This window comes from Acanthopagrus latus, chromosome 15 (assembly GCF_904848185.1).
Source record: "Acanthopagrus latus isolate v.2019 chromosome 15, fAcaLat1.1, whole genome shotgun sequence".
NCBI lineage: Eukaryota > Metazoa > Chordata > Actinopteri > Spariformes > Sparidae > Acanthopagrus > Acanthopagrus latus.
Genome location: NC_051053.1, coordinates 15,567,041 through 15,582,801, shown reverse-complemented (window position 1 = coordinate 15,582,801; position 15,761 = coordinate 15,567,041). Strand labels below are relative to the sequence as shown.

The window sequence follows — 15,761 nt, the reverse complement described above, 5'->3', positions numbered from 1 at the left end:
AATGCACCCTGTGTGGATAAGCCCATTGGACTGGGATCAAAAAACCTCCTAGCATCGATCCCTTCCTGTTCTGTCTATGGAGAATACGCCTCTGCATCTAATCCAATCCTATACCGTCTGTCTCTGTACTATGTTATCAGCCTGTGTACAAGCTATTTCTCACATTCTGCTGACAGGTTTCCATTTGCATACACACTGCACATAACCACTACACTGTATGCTTGGCAGCTTTATAACATCAGCAGCAGGCAACGCCGGATATGATGATGGCTACAGACTTTGCTCAAGTTCTCGTGTCACTAGTTCAGTATCTCCACACAGATACTGGCTGGAGGATCAGAGTCTGAGTACATGTGACACCTCACTGTGCATGTGAGACCACATAGTGTCACAAGGATCAAAGTAAGAACAGCTCTATAAAAAAAATGTTTGCTTTACAGCAGCTTTTTTCTCCAACGTGATTGCTGAATATTTTATCGCAGTAGTAAGCCATATTTCACGGTCTGTAGTAGTAGAGCTGTTACTGGGACACACTCGAGGCTTTGATATTGAGAATCCAATGGAATGTATTGAAGAGGCAGATGCAGGAAGACTTGACAATTCAACTCATTGTAAATCCAAGACTGCTTTGAGCATTCTCCATTTCTCAAGCCATCACAGAGACTTACTATAGGCCATCTTGATCTTGACCTTGTATTGATTGTCTTTGATCTTTATTGATGGGACTCTCATTAAGAGATGGGGGGGAGGACTCACATGTTCTTTTGATCAGCACAGAGATGGCTGCATGTGCCTTGGATGGCAATAAAGAGAATATGGTGGCTTGAATCATCATCGTTGGCAGCGTGCTCCATTTCAAGTGTCTCAAGTGTTAAGACCAGGCTCTTGGAGGTGTTTCTTTCACAGATTAAAGTCTATCTGGTGAAGACTGGAAGACACGTCAGAAGAAGAGGCTGCATTGAGTTTCCACAGACACAAGATGCTTGTTACAGGCTGGCTACGTTGAACCCTTCGCTGAGCGGCTGCAGCGACACAATGTTGTCGCCTGTAATCTATAAAATTGGCAACAACAGGTAAGAGAGTGCTGTGTGGTGTGTATGTGCCACAGACAGAGTAAAAATAGTTTCACAGCACTGTGAAAAGCCCAAAAACAAAAGCTCGCCTTCCTGTTTTACCGGTGACTTAAACACCACTACACTATATGTGCATTGTACAATTGTCTCTTTTACTGGCTCATTAAAGCATGGTGTTTCCCTGTTTTCCTAAGAGATGTGCATGTTGCAAAAGTTGACTCTATAATGGGTGAAAGCGAACCCTTGCTGTCTTGAATATCAAAGTCACCCAACAGGAAAGTGCCTCTGAAGCCTGCCGAAGGCCACATTTGATGAATCTGTTTACTTAAATCACTATCATCACCAAGTAGCCATCATCATCATTTTCTCCTTGTACACTAGAGCACTAATACAGCCTAATTGCAGGCTCTCTAAACAGAGCACCTCATGAATATTCATGAGCTCTACCAAGCTTATTGTCTTTACAGGCATGACAATTTCAGCTATGGATCTCAACTGATAACTGGACAAGGACAGGGAGATTCATACAGAGTGTGTGCCAGTGCAACTCTATATTCAATTCTAGCAGTGTGACTACAGTCCCTGCGGGTAGACTGTCATGTGGTTATGCTGTCTTTGAGTCTCCTTGCATGTGCATTAATTACCATGAGAGTGTTTTTTGATCTTCATCTGCTGGATGGCTTTTATGAGGACACAAAAGAATCACACTGCTGGAAAATTAAAGCAGCCATTAAGGCTTGATCTGGTTTTTTTTTTTTCCCTGGCCGTGTTTGTATACCTCACTAATGTGATCAACCTCTATTCAAAAACAACTAGTGGGGCGTGTGATTCATACACTGTACCGTGTTGCTACGGTTACTCACCAAATTAGAATGGACTTTAACTACTGGTGCCTGGAGAGGATCAATATGGGACACAGATCAGGGATGTGCACATCAACTGCCAAAGTTTTATTGGGTGTTTCATTGCCAACTGACAGAAAGTAGAAATTTTCTGCCTGAGCAGTCACACCTGTTTACTTCTTCATCTATCATTCACCTACAGAATCCCCGTCTCCCCAGACTTACGTGGATGGAGACACAGGCCAGTAATCTTGTTTGCCTTGTCCAACTCTTTCGGTTATCTATCTTTCCCTTCCTTTGTTGTTTCCTGTTTGAATTCTGCTTCCTTACCTTACCTTTTAAGCCTTTTGTGAATATGGTGGTTCTAGTAAGGTCCATTAACCTTTTTCTTTAAGCCCCTGTTTTTCAACAGCACTCATGGTCTGCACATTTTAAAGAGAAGCCATTCAAGAGAAAACAACTTCAAGGACCCTGACTAACTCTTTGGTTTGCCAAACAAATGTCTGCTGAACTTCCCCACCTCTATTAGAGAGCAGCATGCAACCATTTCCCTGAGCTTTTCTTAGGGACCTTCACATTACAGACACTACATTTCAATATATTTACATTCTTTAATTAGCTCTCTATAGAGTACTATCCATTGTTGGAGTCAGCCAGGTGGATTGAAATAACCTTCATGCGCATGAGGGGATTCAAAGGAAATGCTGCAGCATGTAATCCACCATTTCTGTTCTTAAATTTGATTTATCCATTTATATCAGCCTCACTGTTTTCTCTCAACTCTCTGTACAGGATATGCAATGCATTGGACACTGCGGTTGTGACAAGGACGGTTCATCACAAATACGTCCAGAAGACATGGTCATTGTCTGCATGACTAGTGGATTTTTAATTTCTGTGAGGGAGAAATGGAACAAGCAGGAGCAGCCACGGCGAGCTGATAGATGAAGAGCTGCAGATGACAAGCTGGACACCTTCAACTACTCAGCAAGCTAACCAACTTTACTGTGTCCTGATGTGTCTGGCTCTGCCCTGTACCATCACAGCAGGCTGATAAAACTGTCTGACGGAAGAGTTACAGCCACTGTTTGACCCTACAGTTTCACACAAGATGCCCACCTGCAAATACTATCCCCATGCATTTAGACAGACAAATGTACAAATGCCATTGCAATTTCAGTTGGTAAAATAACTTTGTCTAAATTGTCATTTGTGAGTAAGCACGTCATTGAAAGGTTGTAAAGTTGAATGATGGTTGAAAAAGCTGCGCAGATGTGAAATAAATCTTCACAAACGGGGAGCCTTGTTGCTGTGAATGAAAGAGGAGATGTGAAACTGGACCTCTACACACAGAGAAATCACTACGGGAGGCTCTATCGTACATCTAAAGGCTGTCAAGACGAGGCGGGGGCAAGACGAGAACACTTCAGAGGATAATTCTGCACTGCAGCACGGGGATTCTCACATGCACAGCACTGTCACAAAGAAACATCATCTGGACTGTGTGAAAACTTCTGAGGTTACCATAGCAATGTGTCCCTTTGTGTGTGTGTGTGTGTGTGTTTCTCTCTGTCTATGTTATGTTACACTGCTGCCACATCATCCCCTGGTTCCTGCATTGGTATAATTAATTCACTGTGATTCACAACTCCTGGGCCAGCATCAGCACCATTGTGCATTCATCCTGTTTTGGCCCATTAATAAATCACAAGGGGGAGGCATGATGCTGGACTTACGGTGAACTACATATGGCTTGCCGTTCTATCTGGGTTTAGACAGCATATACAGATCATAAGCGCTTCAAGTCAATGTTAGCGTTAGGAGTTACTCTTGCAGCAAGTTGTTCAGTTTCTCCAGCGAAAAAGCAATGGATTTATTGACAGCCCAGCCTGACTCCTCAAATGTAATCATCCAAAGCGTGCACCCTGAACCCAGGTCAGCCACTGCATATATTTAAAGCTGAAGGTACAGCTAAGGCTTCACCACCATCACCAATGCTATGCTTTTTTTTTTTTTAGGTTCGTACCATTAGCTACCAGGCTAGGGTCGGGGGCCCTTGACATTTTAAGTGTCTGGGTTACTTGTTTAGGCAACCTTATCAGCAGTCTTCTTCTGAGGAGTCAGACTTGATCAATGACTCATTGTTTGAGTCAGTTTGTAAGGAAGCATGCTACTGTTTCTTCCTAAAAACTGTCAGTACACTTTCTATTGCCCTCTTCTTCTGCTGTCAACGAAAATATTTGAGGGTTTTGGACAGTTGGATGGACAAAACAAGCTCCCCCTAGCTCAAGACTTCAACTTGAGCTATAAAAAATGAAAATGAAAATGACAACAACAACAATAACAATAATAATAATACTTGCTAGCAGTAGTTTATTCTTGGGCATTATAAAAAATGTTGGATTCTTGGTACAAAAGATTACATTTGCCACTGTTATCGGTGAATGTCATCTTACTTGCCAATAGCAGTCAACATGGCCAATATCAGCCGACAATGATGGTCAGCCATTATATAAGTGCCTCCCTAGTTGACTCTACATACTCATCCACCTATTAAGGCAAAATCCCTGCCTTCGATATATATTTAACCTGTTTTTCCAATTAAAAAAATCTGTATCCCAACCCTCACCTGCTCCTACCGCTTGTCTGAATCTTCAGTAGGGCCTGGTTTCACAAACCAATGGGCTGTGACACATTGCGGTGAAGAAACTGACCAAAATGCCATACTAACCTTTCGACTGTTCGCAGAGGGATACATTAGGGATCTATTTAGAGCCTGGTGGGAGGAGGTGGGAGGGAATGTGGTAGACAGATAGGAAGAGCAGTAACATCGAGTCTCCAAGAGACAAGAACAATTGTGATGGTATGTTGCGAATATGGATCTATATGTCCAGTTGTATAGTGCCCAGGTGTTGAGTTTCATATTCATATTTTCAACCCCTCCAAAGGTGAAAAGTACACTGACAGCTGAATAATGTATCTTCACTTCCAGCACCAGCTGTCTTCATGAGCACATGCACAAAACACAGAAGTGCAGGACGTGCCTCAGCGGGCCAGTGTTGATGTACCACAAATTATTCACGATAACATCCCTGATACCAATTTAAGATAATTTTCAGGAAATGTTTAATATGTAAAAGTTTATGTTTTATGCATGTATTAACCTGAGGGAAGACTTTCATTATCAGTACATCATTATGCACAAAAAGTAAATATGGTTAAAGAAAGCTTTATTTAGGCAACACTGTAGCTTTGTACTCAAACAATGGGAAGAGATGGAATACTTTAGCACTTCCTAAGCTTAAGCTGAAGCGTGGCATGTATGACACTGCCTTTAAGTATCGTTTAAGGTGAGAGGAAATGGACACTGTGGCCTAGTTCTCTCCCCTTAGCAGCTCCGATTTGAGGCACATGCAGGACACATGGTGTTCTGGCCCAGATACACCTGACTTCTATTAGTCCTCACAGGTATTTAGGACAAGCACCAGAGCTGTATATCCAGTTCACCAGTCAGGTGCGTGCTCATATGATGCCTCAGCCTAAACCCAATTTTCAAAACCCCTGCATTATTAGAGAGCACCTTTTTCACTGCAATCTTTGAAACAAGACTCGACTCTTTCGACACCTGCAAGTGGCGGTGTGACTGTTTCTATAGATCTCTGATCTGCATAGTGAAGGAGGTTTGTTTGCATACGCTCTCCCTCTGGGGTAAAATGTGCAGCTGGAAAGGAGGAGCCTCTGTCAGATGTGATAGTGTCACATTTCAGTGGCCATTCACTGTGTCTCAAGAATGAAAATATAAATCTGTGTTTTGTGCCTCCAGTGAGTCAGTGTGAGAGCAAGTAACCTGGTTACTGTTGGCTGCCTGCAATAATGTGAGCTTTTAAGTATCATTTAATGAGAAACTCAGTGTACTTGATTGGCGTAATGGATTAAGAGAAATTTAGTTAACATGGCCAGATTTCTGCTGGAAAACCTCACAGGCTTCTCACTGCGTTTTACAAAAGCATTCGTGCAACACTGAGACTTCAAACAAGGAAATATAGCTTTGTGCAGCTGGATGAAAGGGAAGATTATGACTTGTAGTGGTGCATCCTGGTGTCCAAAATAATTAAATCCAAAAAATATGTTTGGGGATAGGGGAGAAATCGGATTACTGACTGACTGCATGTAAACACCAGTTTTAGAGAAACACAGATCTAAACACGATCTCTGATTTCCTGCCTCAACCTGATTTCTCTCAATAACCTTGTTGCTTGTGCGCATGTGAACATAACGAGTGTGACAAACCCTCTGGCAGCACAGTGAACTCGGAGCTCTACATAAAGAGGTACAGCGATGGTGGTGGGTGGTGTGGTATTCTGACATCAAAGAGGCCGGCCAACAGGCTCCCAGTCCTGTCCTGTTCTCTCCTCTCGTAATCATGTGACGGACAGAATCACCTTCCTCTGACCTCATTCTCTCAGTTACAAATAGCCTCCTGAAAAAATCAGATGGAGGGTCAAAAGAAAAAGCTAACATATCATTGGCAGTTTACCTAAAGTTTGCCCAATTTTGCAAAAACCGAGACAGAAATATTGTAATTTAAGATTAATAGTTAATAGTTAGTAGTAGATTAATCTATAATGCTTGTCTGGCTATCTCTTCTTTCATGCATTCTATTACTACAAAGAAGTTATTATTAGATCATATCCTCATATCGATCAGCCTATCATTGGAATTGACAATTTCCCAATAGCCTCCTCAGTGAACAGTGGTCGTAGATTAGGAAGTGTCTGTCAAGCAGGTCTGTAAAGATTTCTCCAGATTTACACTAGATTTACTTTAGTACGGCAAAAACTGTATATATTATTAGGTATTAAGAGTTTGGATGTTGGTGTGTTTATTCCACTTTTCACCCAGCCCAAAATAAAAATCTCTTCTAACATTAGTATGAACCTGTCTGTCTGTACCAACAATAGAGTCAGTCAATCATCACATCATTAACAGACATTTGCTGGATAACAGGAATTGATAAAAGACACTGACTTACACATTTACTGCATAGAATTTGCGATGGCGTGGTAGCCGCTCCAGATGAATATCTGAGTTTAAGCTAACGTTAGCAGTCGTGTCCGACTCCCCTTCGGAATTTTGTTCAAATAAGCTCGAGCAACCCCAAACAAAATTACCAAGGATAGTGCTGGCAGACTCATTTGTTAGCCCTCATCTTAAAAGCCCCCGTAGTCTATTTTGCTGCACCATAGTCTCATATTGATTCAAACATTTTTTTCAAAATGACAGCAGCAACCTCAACCGCACAGACTAGACAATATATAGTTAAAATAGGACTTGCAGGTACTCATAATTTTGAAACAAGACAATGATTATCTGGTCTCTCAGCTGAGGTTTAGCTGCAAGGCAGGACTAAAAGATGAAAAGATTTAAAGCAATAGATTGATATTGACTATTGACTATAGCTTATAGGCTTGTGTGAACATTGTATAGACAGAGCTGTGTATTACATTAAATGGTAAGGACTGGACCCATCACCAGGTAGCAGAGCCAAAGCTTAGACATGATAACTACCGCGGGGGCATGCCCCGGGACCCTTTTACAGGGTCCAATGTCCAACAACCACAGTCAAAAGCTTGACATAGCAGCAATGCAGGGATGCTGAGTTTATCTGGAAACTGGTTATAATTGGTTTTGACGGGCAATAATGTCTGGGCTGGCTGCTAAATTAAACGAAGGAGCCAAGGGTTTGTCTCACTACTCTGCACCGAGGCCTCCCCACACAACAGGACACCACACACACACGCGCACACACACACATTGAGGATTGAATGGAATTACAAACTATGTCAGTCTGTCAAGCAACTTGTGTTGACTAAATGATTTGCGATCCAAGTCTTTATCCTCTCCGATCCTCCTCATTTGCTGCGAGGTAGCCTGAGTACTGAACATGGGCAGAGTGAAAATGTACTTACAGTTTGATTCAGGTTTCCCACAGGAGTTGGCTAAGCGAGAGTGCTGTGTCTATTCCCTTTGTCATGAATCTAGTTCAGTAATTGAAGCAGCGGGAATGTGTGCTGAAAGCAATAGTATATTTCTCCATAAAATAACTTTACAGCCTGAGAGTCAAATATTGAACTAACCTTACCACGCCGCCAGGGTGCCTTCAGGTAACAGTTTAGTTTGCTTTATTAGATGCTCCTCTTATCAGTTCCAGTCTCTCATTTCCCAGCACAAAGCCAAATGGATTTATGGTCAACAAAAAAGCTCTATGACCTTTTCAAGGGGTCTGAAAAGTGCAAATGCAGTGACACAAACAGCAAAAAGGAAAGACAAAACAATCAGCAGGTGTGAGAGAATCCGCGCAGACAATCCTCCACCATACTGAGCCCACTTCAATTGTATTCCCCTTGTCTTAATCCGTTCCTCTCTGCAAAGAAAGACAAAGACAGCTCAACCAGCAAGAGAGCCCTTTCTTCCCTCTGATGTCACCTCAGCATCAAGCTGATTTCATCTCTTTGAAGGCTCCTTAGCTCTGGCACTAGAGCTGCTACAACCGTCATCACCTGAAGCAAACAAGACTGGAGAGATGGACAGAAACTACCTTAGAGGGATTATGAACTGCATTTATAAGGTGGTGTATCGTCTGTGGAGGAAAAGATTTGTTCCAAAATGAAAAATAAGTCAACCCTTAAAATATGATTGTTGTAAGCATTAGTGACAACTCAGTTTTTCCTCCTATCACAAGCCAAAATGAATACTGTCAAAAAGGCTAAAGCTGTCAAAAGTAGGGGAAGGCGCCGTCAGTCAGACATAATAAATAATTTTAAGACATGACTTACCAGCAGTTTGTAAATATGAACAAAAGTGGCAAACTATGCAGCCGTAAAATAGAAATATAACACCTCTTTTAAATGATCACAGTGGAATATCAGTCAAATACATGAGATATACCTCTCATGCAATACCTCCCTGAAACCTGAACGTTTTTATCCGTTCCATATTTCAAATGTCAACTCTCATTGTTACAGGTATTTTAACTGCTCAGACACAAAATTCCAATAATGAACAAATGAGTTTCCTACAGAAAATGTAACTTTCTTAGTGACTTTCTTTCTTAGTTAATTTCATACATAAATAACATAAATAAATGTGAATAATTTGCTATGTGGATGACACAAGTGGATTGACAACTAACTGTAGTTTAATTTATAGAAAATTATTGCAGTGAAAATCTCAATAACAGTCAGAAAGGCCTTCATTACATGTTATTTTTTGAAAGAGAGAGAGAGGTGGGTATCTTTTAACAGGAAGAGTTCCTACACATTTGTTTACTTCAAGTTTTAAGTTGCTGTACGGGAAATACTAAACAATCCAGACGGTGGTCACAGTCTGATGATACCGCAATATGACCAGGACAGTATTCCCCACCTATTGTGTTACTGTGAATGCCAATTATGGCAGCCCTCTGCTGTGGCAAGAGGCCAGTAGCTGCAGGCTGCCATGAAGTGGAGTTGAATAAAGAGAGTGAGAGAAATTGAGAGTATGTAACAGAGATGAAAGAAAGTGAGAGCCTCAGTATTCAGTGCAAGTAATCAGCCATCTCTCTCTGCATCTATCTTTATCCCCTACCAAATCTGCTTTCATTGCCTCATACATTTATCCCTGACGGGAAGTGCAGTTACGCACACACTCAGACATTCAGGCACACACATACACGCCTACACAAAGAATAGAAGTTTATTGTCCACAGAAGTGGAAATTTGCCTTTGGCTTAACAAGGATGATCAAATGCACGCAACAGTGTAACAACACAACACACACAAAAAAAACACAATTAAGAGCATCTTCTACACGCACAATCACACACGCACTTTGAATACTTGGTAAATCCTTTGGAGAAAAAATAACAAGTACACCAAGTCCGTGCCCGTACTCAATTAAAGCAGGCATTTGTCAAATCTGCACTTTCTCCTGCATACTGCAGCACATTAACAACAAGTGCCCTTTTTCAATCACGACAAGCAAGTGCTGTTCCAAGTTGGGATGAGGAATTGGAGAGAGTGAAGTGCTCCTTTGTCTGGAGTCTGGCTAATGGTTAAACTGAACAGCCTATACACTCGGTCAGTCAGCTCTTACTGTGATAACAACCCATTTACCAGGTCTGGACCCAATGTATCTTTTATTTATTTATTTTTTTCTCCAATCAAAGCTTCTACTGACATTTTCAAAATGAGGATTTGAATGTCTGTCATCATATTTTGATGTAATCACCCTCAAAAAAGAAAACATCCATCCATCTCAAGCGAATGCAGACACACATTCTTTTCTTATTTGTGGTAACAACAGAAGTAATTTCCTACAACAATGATAGAGCGGAAAACAGATGTTTTGGTATTGTGGTTATATAAATGCAATTTATGGTGCTGTTGCCAATAACGTGTCCTTTTAATACAGGTGTGTGCCACCCTTTGTGTGCAAAGAGTGGGAGCATGTTCTTTTGACAGCAGTGAAAATTGTATTTTTTTTTAAGGCAAAATAGCAATTGAAGCAGAATGTTTCATTGGATAAAAACATGTTGTGAATTTTGGAAACTTTATGGATATTAGGGCCACTCTGGAGTTATTGGAAATTTTCAGATCACACACTCACAATCCTAAGCAGTCCCCACTGGAATCCAATCATACAAATCGTATAATACTGATAACATTAGATGATAACAACTGACTAAAAAAACAATTATATTATAAAGTATTTATGAAGTTTGGAAGCTCTAAACGATTCAATACTACGGTGTTGTTTTCATTATGGATGGAATTAATGACTGTTTTCTTTATTTTTATTGTTCCAGGGAACAATGCATGGATCTTGATGAAAAATGTATTTAGGCAAAGATTTAAGTACAAAAATGACACAATGTGGTTTAATGGGTTGTTGTGTTCTGATCAACCTTTTGGCCAGGGAGAGTTAATTCATACAGTCTCAGCTGGTTTCATAGCAAACTTTACAGTGATGAAAAGGCTCCAGAAAGTTACTTGACCGAGCCTAGAAATAGTCCAGCACATCTGAAATTGACATGCTATGATCAGTGATTTAGCATTCAAAGAGAACAAGAAAAGACTTCACTGATGAATCATGATGAAGAGTCTAATAGACCAGCACAGACGGCTTAACCACTTCTTATCTAGCACTGACTGACTTATTCATTTCTCACCCTGGATGTTGCTGTCAAAGAGCCTCAGTGAGAAAAGGCAATGCAGAAACACACAGGATGTGCACCTCAATCAATTCCACAGCCTTCCTCTGCTTATCAAACTATGTGCCAAAAAAGCCCTTCTGGCAGCTACGCTTGGACATCAACCTGACCGCTTGATTATGTTTGCAGTCTTTTGAGCCAAACGCTGCACTTATATTACTGCCTAATGTAGGCCATATGCTGTTTTCCATGAAGCAAAGAGATACTGTTTCTAAGAGACCTGACAGGCAGTGAGAAAGTTGAAGTCAGCATCCACAATGCAGTGCACCATGGTGGTTTGCTCAGACTGTTATCAGCGCTCGGCAGCTCTTTGAAAGATGAACAGGGGAAAAGAGAAGCAGCTGCTTTACAAAGACTGTAAACTGTGCAGAATCAGCGCTTCGCAAGTGTTCAAGGTGATCAGACTGATGTTAACAACCAACCACCCACATTGCTCTGTACCTACTGCTCACTGTGTGACTAGAATATTTCACTGCTGCATTAAGCGACAAACACTAGAATACATCCTTGAAGGAACAACATTGTATAATCACGTCAAACAGATCTCCGCAGTGAGACCTCAATCTATGGATCATGGTAGTGTATATGACAAAGTATGATGAGCATGATGCAACTGCACTGAGTCTAAGCTTGGGTAAATTCTCATTTAAACTGATAGGGATACCAGGATCATTACCTAGAATTCGGCAACCAAAGGCACCTTTTTCAGTACTTTACCCGTTCTTTCTCTGCCAAGAAATGTAATTTCAAAAAACATCGAAGCATTGCTTCAAAGGAGGAATCTGTTCAAAGACCTTGAAGCAGCTGGAGAAGCTGTTATTATTGTTTGCACTTTCCACAACCTGGACACCTGGACAAAAATAAAAAGACTGATAAAGCACATTATTGGGATGTATCAAAAATATAAATAACTGTCAAAAAGAAAATAATAACAAACATTAGAGGGCAGCAATACACAAGTGCAGTATCTAGTCTGCCTGATCCAAAGAAAAAGGAACAACCAGTATTGTCTGTTGTGTTGTTGTTTGTGATATTTCCCAGTGAATAGTATCAAATTCATTCCCTACTGGTTTCAGACTAATAACCTCACATACTGTTTAGCATACCAACCAGCATGTTGGTAAGAAAAAATTCTGACTCAACCAGTGCCTGAGTATTGGCTAACATTAGTAAAAATGCTACATCAACCAAGACGGTGAAAAAAAAAACTGTTATTTCTAACAACAACTTATCCCACTAGCTAATTAATCATATAAAGATATCGATGATACTGATTCCTCCTTGTTCATGTAGGAGGCTATAACTTTGCTTGAAAAGATGCAGCAGTGGCAGCAGGCCTGCAAACTCTAACTGTGGCTCCTGCAGGGGACTTGCAGCAGGGGTGAGGTCTCCCTCATGTAGCTGACTATGTTTTTGCATCAGACATAGATCAGTGGTTAAAACAGTTTTCAAATGGAAAAAAGGTCCATCAGATTTAATCTATTATTGATTAGCGGCTAATCAATTGTTAACTGTGTCAGTGGTAGAGTTGCCAGTGACAGAAAAGCTCCAGCTGTCAGCGCTGATGGGATCCAGCACAGAGGAAAGATATTGCTTAAAAATTTGCATCGGTAATAGGCACCCTTAAACGTACTGAGTTTGGTACCCAACCAGACACTATTTTTATGATCGATTGATCGTTTCAGTAATTTTTCAAGCAGAAATGTCAAAAATTTGTCAAATGTACATATTTGCTGTGTTTCTTTGTCATATATGATTGTAATCAAAGAGTTTTTGGGTTCCTGACTGTTGGTTGGAAAAAAAGAAGCAAATTGAGCCCCTTGCTTTTTTTTTTTTTTTTTTTACAATTTGTTTTATTTTATATAAACAAAAGGAATAATTGACTATTTGTGAAAATAATCATAAAGTTGCAGCCTCAAGTCATACATAAAAGGCATGTGCATAATATTGATGATGGGGCGGTATGGAACCTAACTTGTGATAATAAAGATGACAGAGGCTCCCTCCCTTTCTCTGTTTCTGTGGAGAAACATGCCATCTCAGCCTTGATAGTCTCAAGGTTTCTCCACTAATTGCTCCACAGCACAGCTATAGAATCAGAACTGTATAGAGCCCCGGCTGAGAAGCTCTCTCTCTCAACCTTTATATGTGAACAACTGTGGCTCTTGGCTTTGATCAACTGCTGCCGGACAGAAAACAAACCACTTAAGGCTGTAGGGCCACTCCTATTCTTTTCAAAAACCACTCCCCTGGATACTAATCTGAATTAGAGCTGCACACTTTTACTTGAAGGCTATTGACAAAATGCTGCAAGCTTAATTGGGTTATCCTTTTAAGTAGGAACTAAACACACACGCGCGCGCACACACACACACACACACACACACACACACACACAGGCCATATGACCACATCCCTGCAGTGAATTGACCTCATTTACTCAAGTTTTGCCTGTAACTTGGCCTGCACGTTGATGGTGGCTCTGTAGCAAAACCCTGGCTCTCTGTAGTCTATCACATACAGATTCAGTGATCCTGTGCTGAGCTTGCTGGGTGCGCTTCCAAGAGGCTTATTTCCCCATACAGTGACAAGAGATCGTGAATTATCATTACTTCCATGCATGACACTAATCTTGTCTTAATTATGCAATCAACAAACTGTCTTCAAATAGTCCATACTTCAAAGACTCCATTCAGGCATTGACGTATTTTTTTTTTCTCTGCATATGAGCAGATATGTCACAGTGACTGAGGGTTAATGCTACACTTTACCGAGACTCAATTTTTATCTGGACAGAGGCTAATTTGAAGTGGAAACGTCCAATGCTGTCGGTGTGCGTTATGTGGGCGCCATCGAGTGTGAGGAAAACACAAATCTAAAAAAGGTACTTGGCATCTTGTATTAACGCCTCTGGATAATGTAAGTGACAGGCAGATTAGTTGGATGTTGGACTGGACGCCTCCAACAATCTCCGAAAAGACACACACACAAAAACAGCTTTAGTTAAAATGTGGGCAACACACGCCATTTTTGTTTTCTTTTTCTTCTAAGTCCAACGAGCTAAACAGCGCTCTGCTGCCGACATTTCAATTCGTAGTAGAAACTTTGCCAACTTCTATAACACCAGCCCAACTCGTGTCTAAATACAGGCTAGTGCTAACTTGATAACTGAGATATTACAGATACAGACACAACTGTAAGTTAAGTCAAAGCTACAACTTCCAGAGTAGTGTTATTTTTGCTAGGGTTTTGTCTTTTTGGGGGGCGCTTCACTTTTCCATCACTTACCATCTTCCTTCTCATCGAAAACTGGTCTCTTTGAAGAACTGTTGGCTCCCATCCTCTTCTTCCACTTGCCCCAGTGAAACATTGATGCTCAGAGTGCATTCCTCGCCTCTTGAAGAGAAACTACAGCTCTGTGTCGGACACCCTCCTCAAAAGACTGTGTTCATAACCATACATTTCACCCGAACCGTGTCCGTTATGTTCGTTTTTTTTTTTTTATCCGTTATTCAGTCAGCCCACAGTCTGAGCACCGCGACTTAAACTCTTGTCTAAAACCTCGGGAGAACAAACGTGGCGGGCGCCGACGGACTGCGGGATAATTCGGAAGGAAAGACCGCTCGGTCCGGCTCAGTTGGAGGTAAATACAATCACTCGGTTCTGGTTGCGTTCAGTTGTCTTCCGTACCCTGCCAGCCAAACCGAGAGACTTATGTTTTGTCGGTGCTGAGAGTAGGAGCTGCGTCGAGCTACACGCAATCAAGTGCAACGTAACCGGAAGTCCAACGATTTTGCCTTAAAAATAAAAGCTTGAACTTTGTACTAGCGCTGCTGTCGCTTCAAGTCGGCAGGACTGGTTGGTGTGACATACATACACGACACAAGGTACGTGCACCAGTCAGTGCAGTGTGGCGATAGATTAATTGAATTAATAATTTCGATTTAACAATTTAGCATACAGCAGCGGCGGAGTCCGGTTCAGTCAGTAGACTAGGACTTTACATCTAATTGCTTAAAAAATGTATCCTTGATTAAATATATCCTTGGCAAAAAAAAAGAAAGAAAATGCATGACAAACTATTTTACACTACGGATTCAAGCCTATACAGCGCTTACTTTAAAGTCTGAAGTGGAACAAACAAAATAAAGAAAATTTTTTTTATTATTATTTACATCACTTATATCTCTCAAACATCCTTCAGTCTTAGTTCTTTTACTTTCAACACAAATCCTTTATCAAGCGGACCTTTACATTGAAACTGAAAACCGGAAGCTACCGCCTGGTATTCCCATTAACTTGACAGTTGTGAGAGTAGTGTGACAGTTTCTGGCCAGTGACTGTAGTCGACGTAGCTCTGTATCACAGACTGTCATGCATTTTAACACGTACGGACCATCCTCTGTAGGTGAAGCCAGGATAGCTAAGTGCAAAAACTGGAGGGCTTACATCGCCTCTTACCAGCAGCAGCAGAACACTGGTGCCATCCTTCAGCTGAAATGAACCTCAGTGAATTATTCCACAATCTCATTAGAAGATGGATGGGTGGCGCCGGCGGGATCACTGAGGGGGGAAAAAGGGATTTAACACAATGTG

The 15,761-nt window shown here is 41.2% G+C and overlaps 1 protein-coding gene across 3 annotated transcripts in view; it reads right to left on the bottom strand.

The window, feature by feature from the left end:
• LOC119033089 (serine/threonine-protein kinase 32C-like) overlaps positions 1–15,026 on the bottom strand; it is a 77,562-nt gene extending 62,536 nt beyond the window's left edge. For 2 of the 3 annotated variants that reach the window (XR_005079145.1, XM_037122713.1), the window contains exon 1: positions 14,454–14,965. Coding sequence is in view for 1 of the 3 variants with exons in the window: in XM_037122713.1 (XP_036978608.1) it covers positions 14,454–14,535 (82 nt within the window). In the remaining 2 variants the exon portion in view is untranslated. Of the gene's footprint in view, positions 1–6,205; positions 6,396–14,453 lie in introns of all 3 variants that reach the window. The other variant, XM_037122714.1, reaches the window with a different exon arrangement.
• Positions 15,027–15,761: the final 735 nt, after the last annotated feature.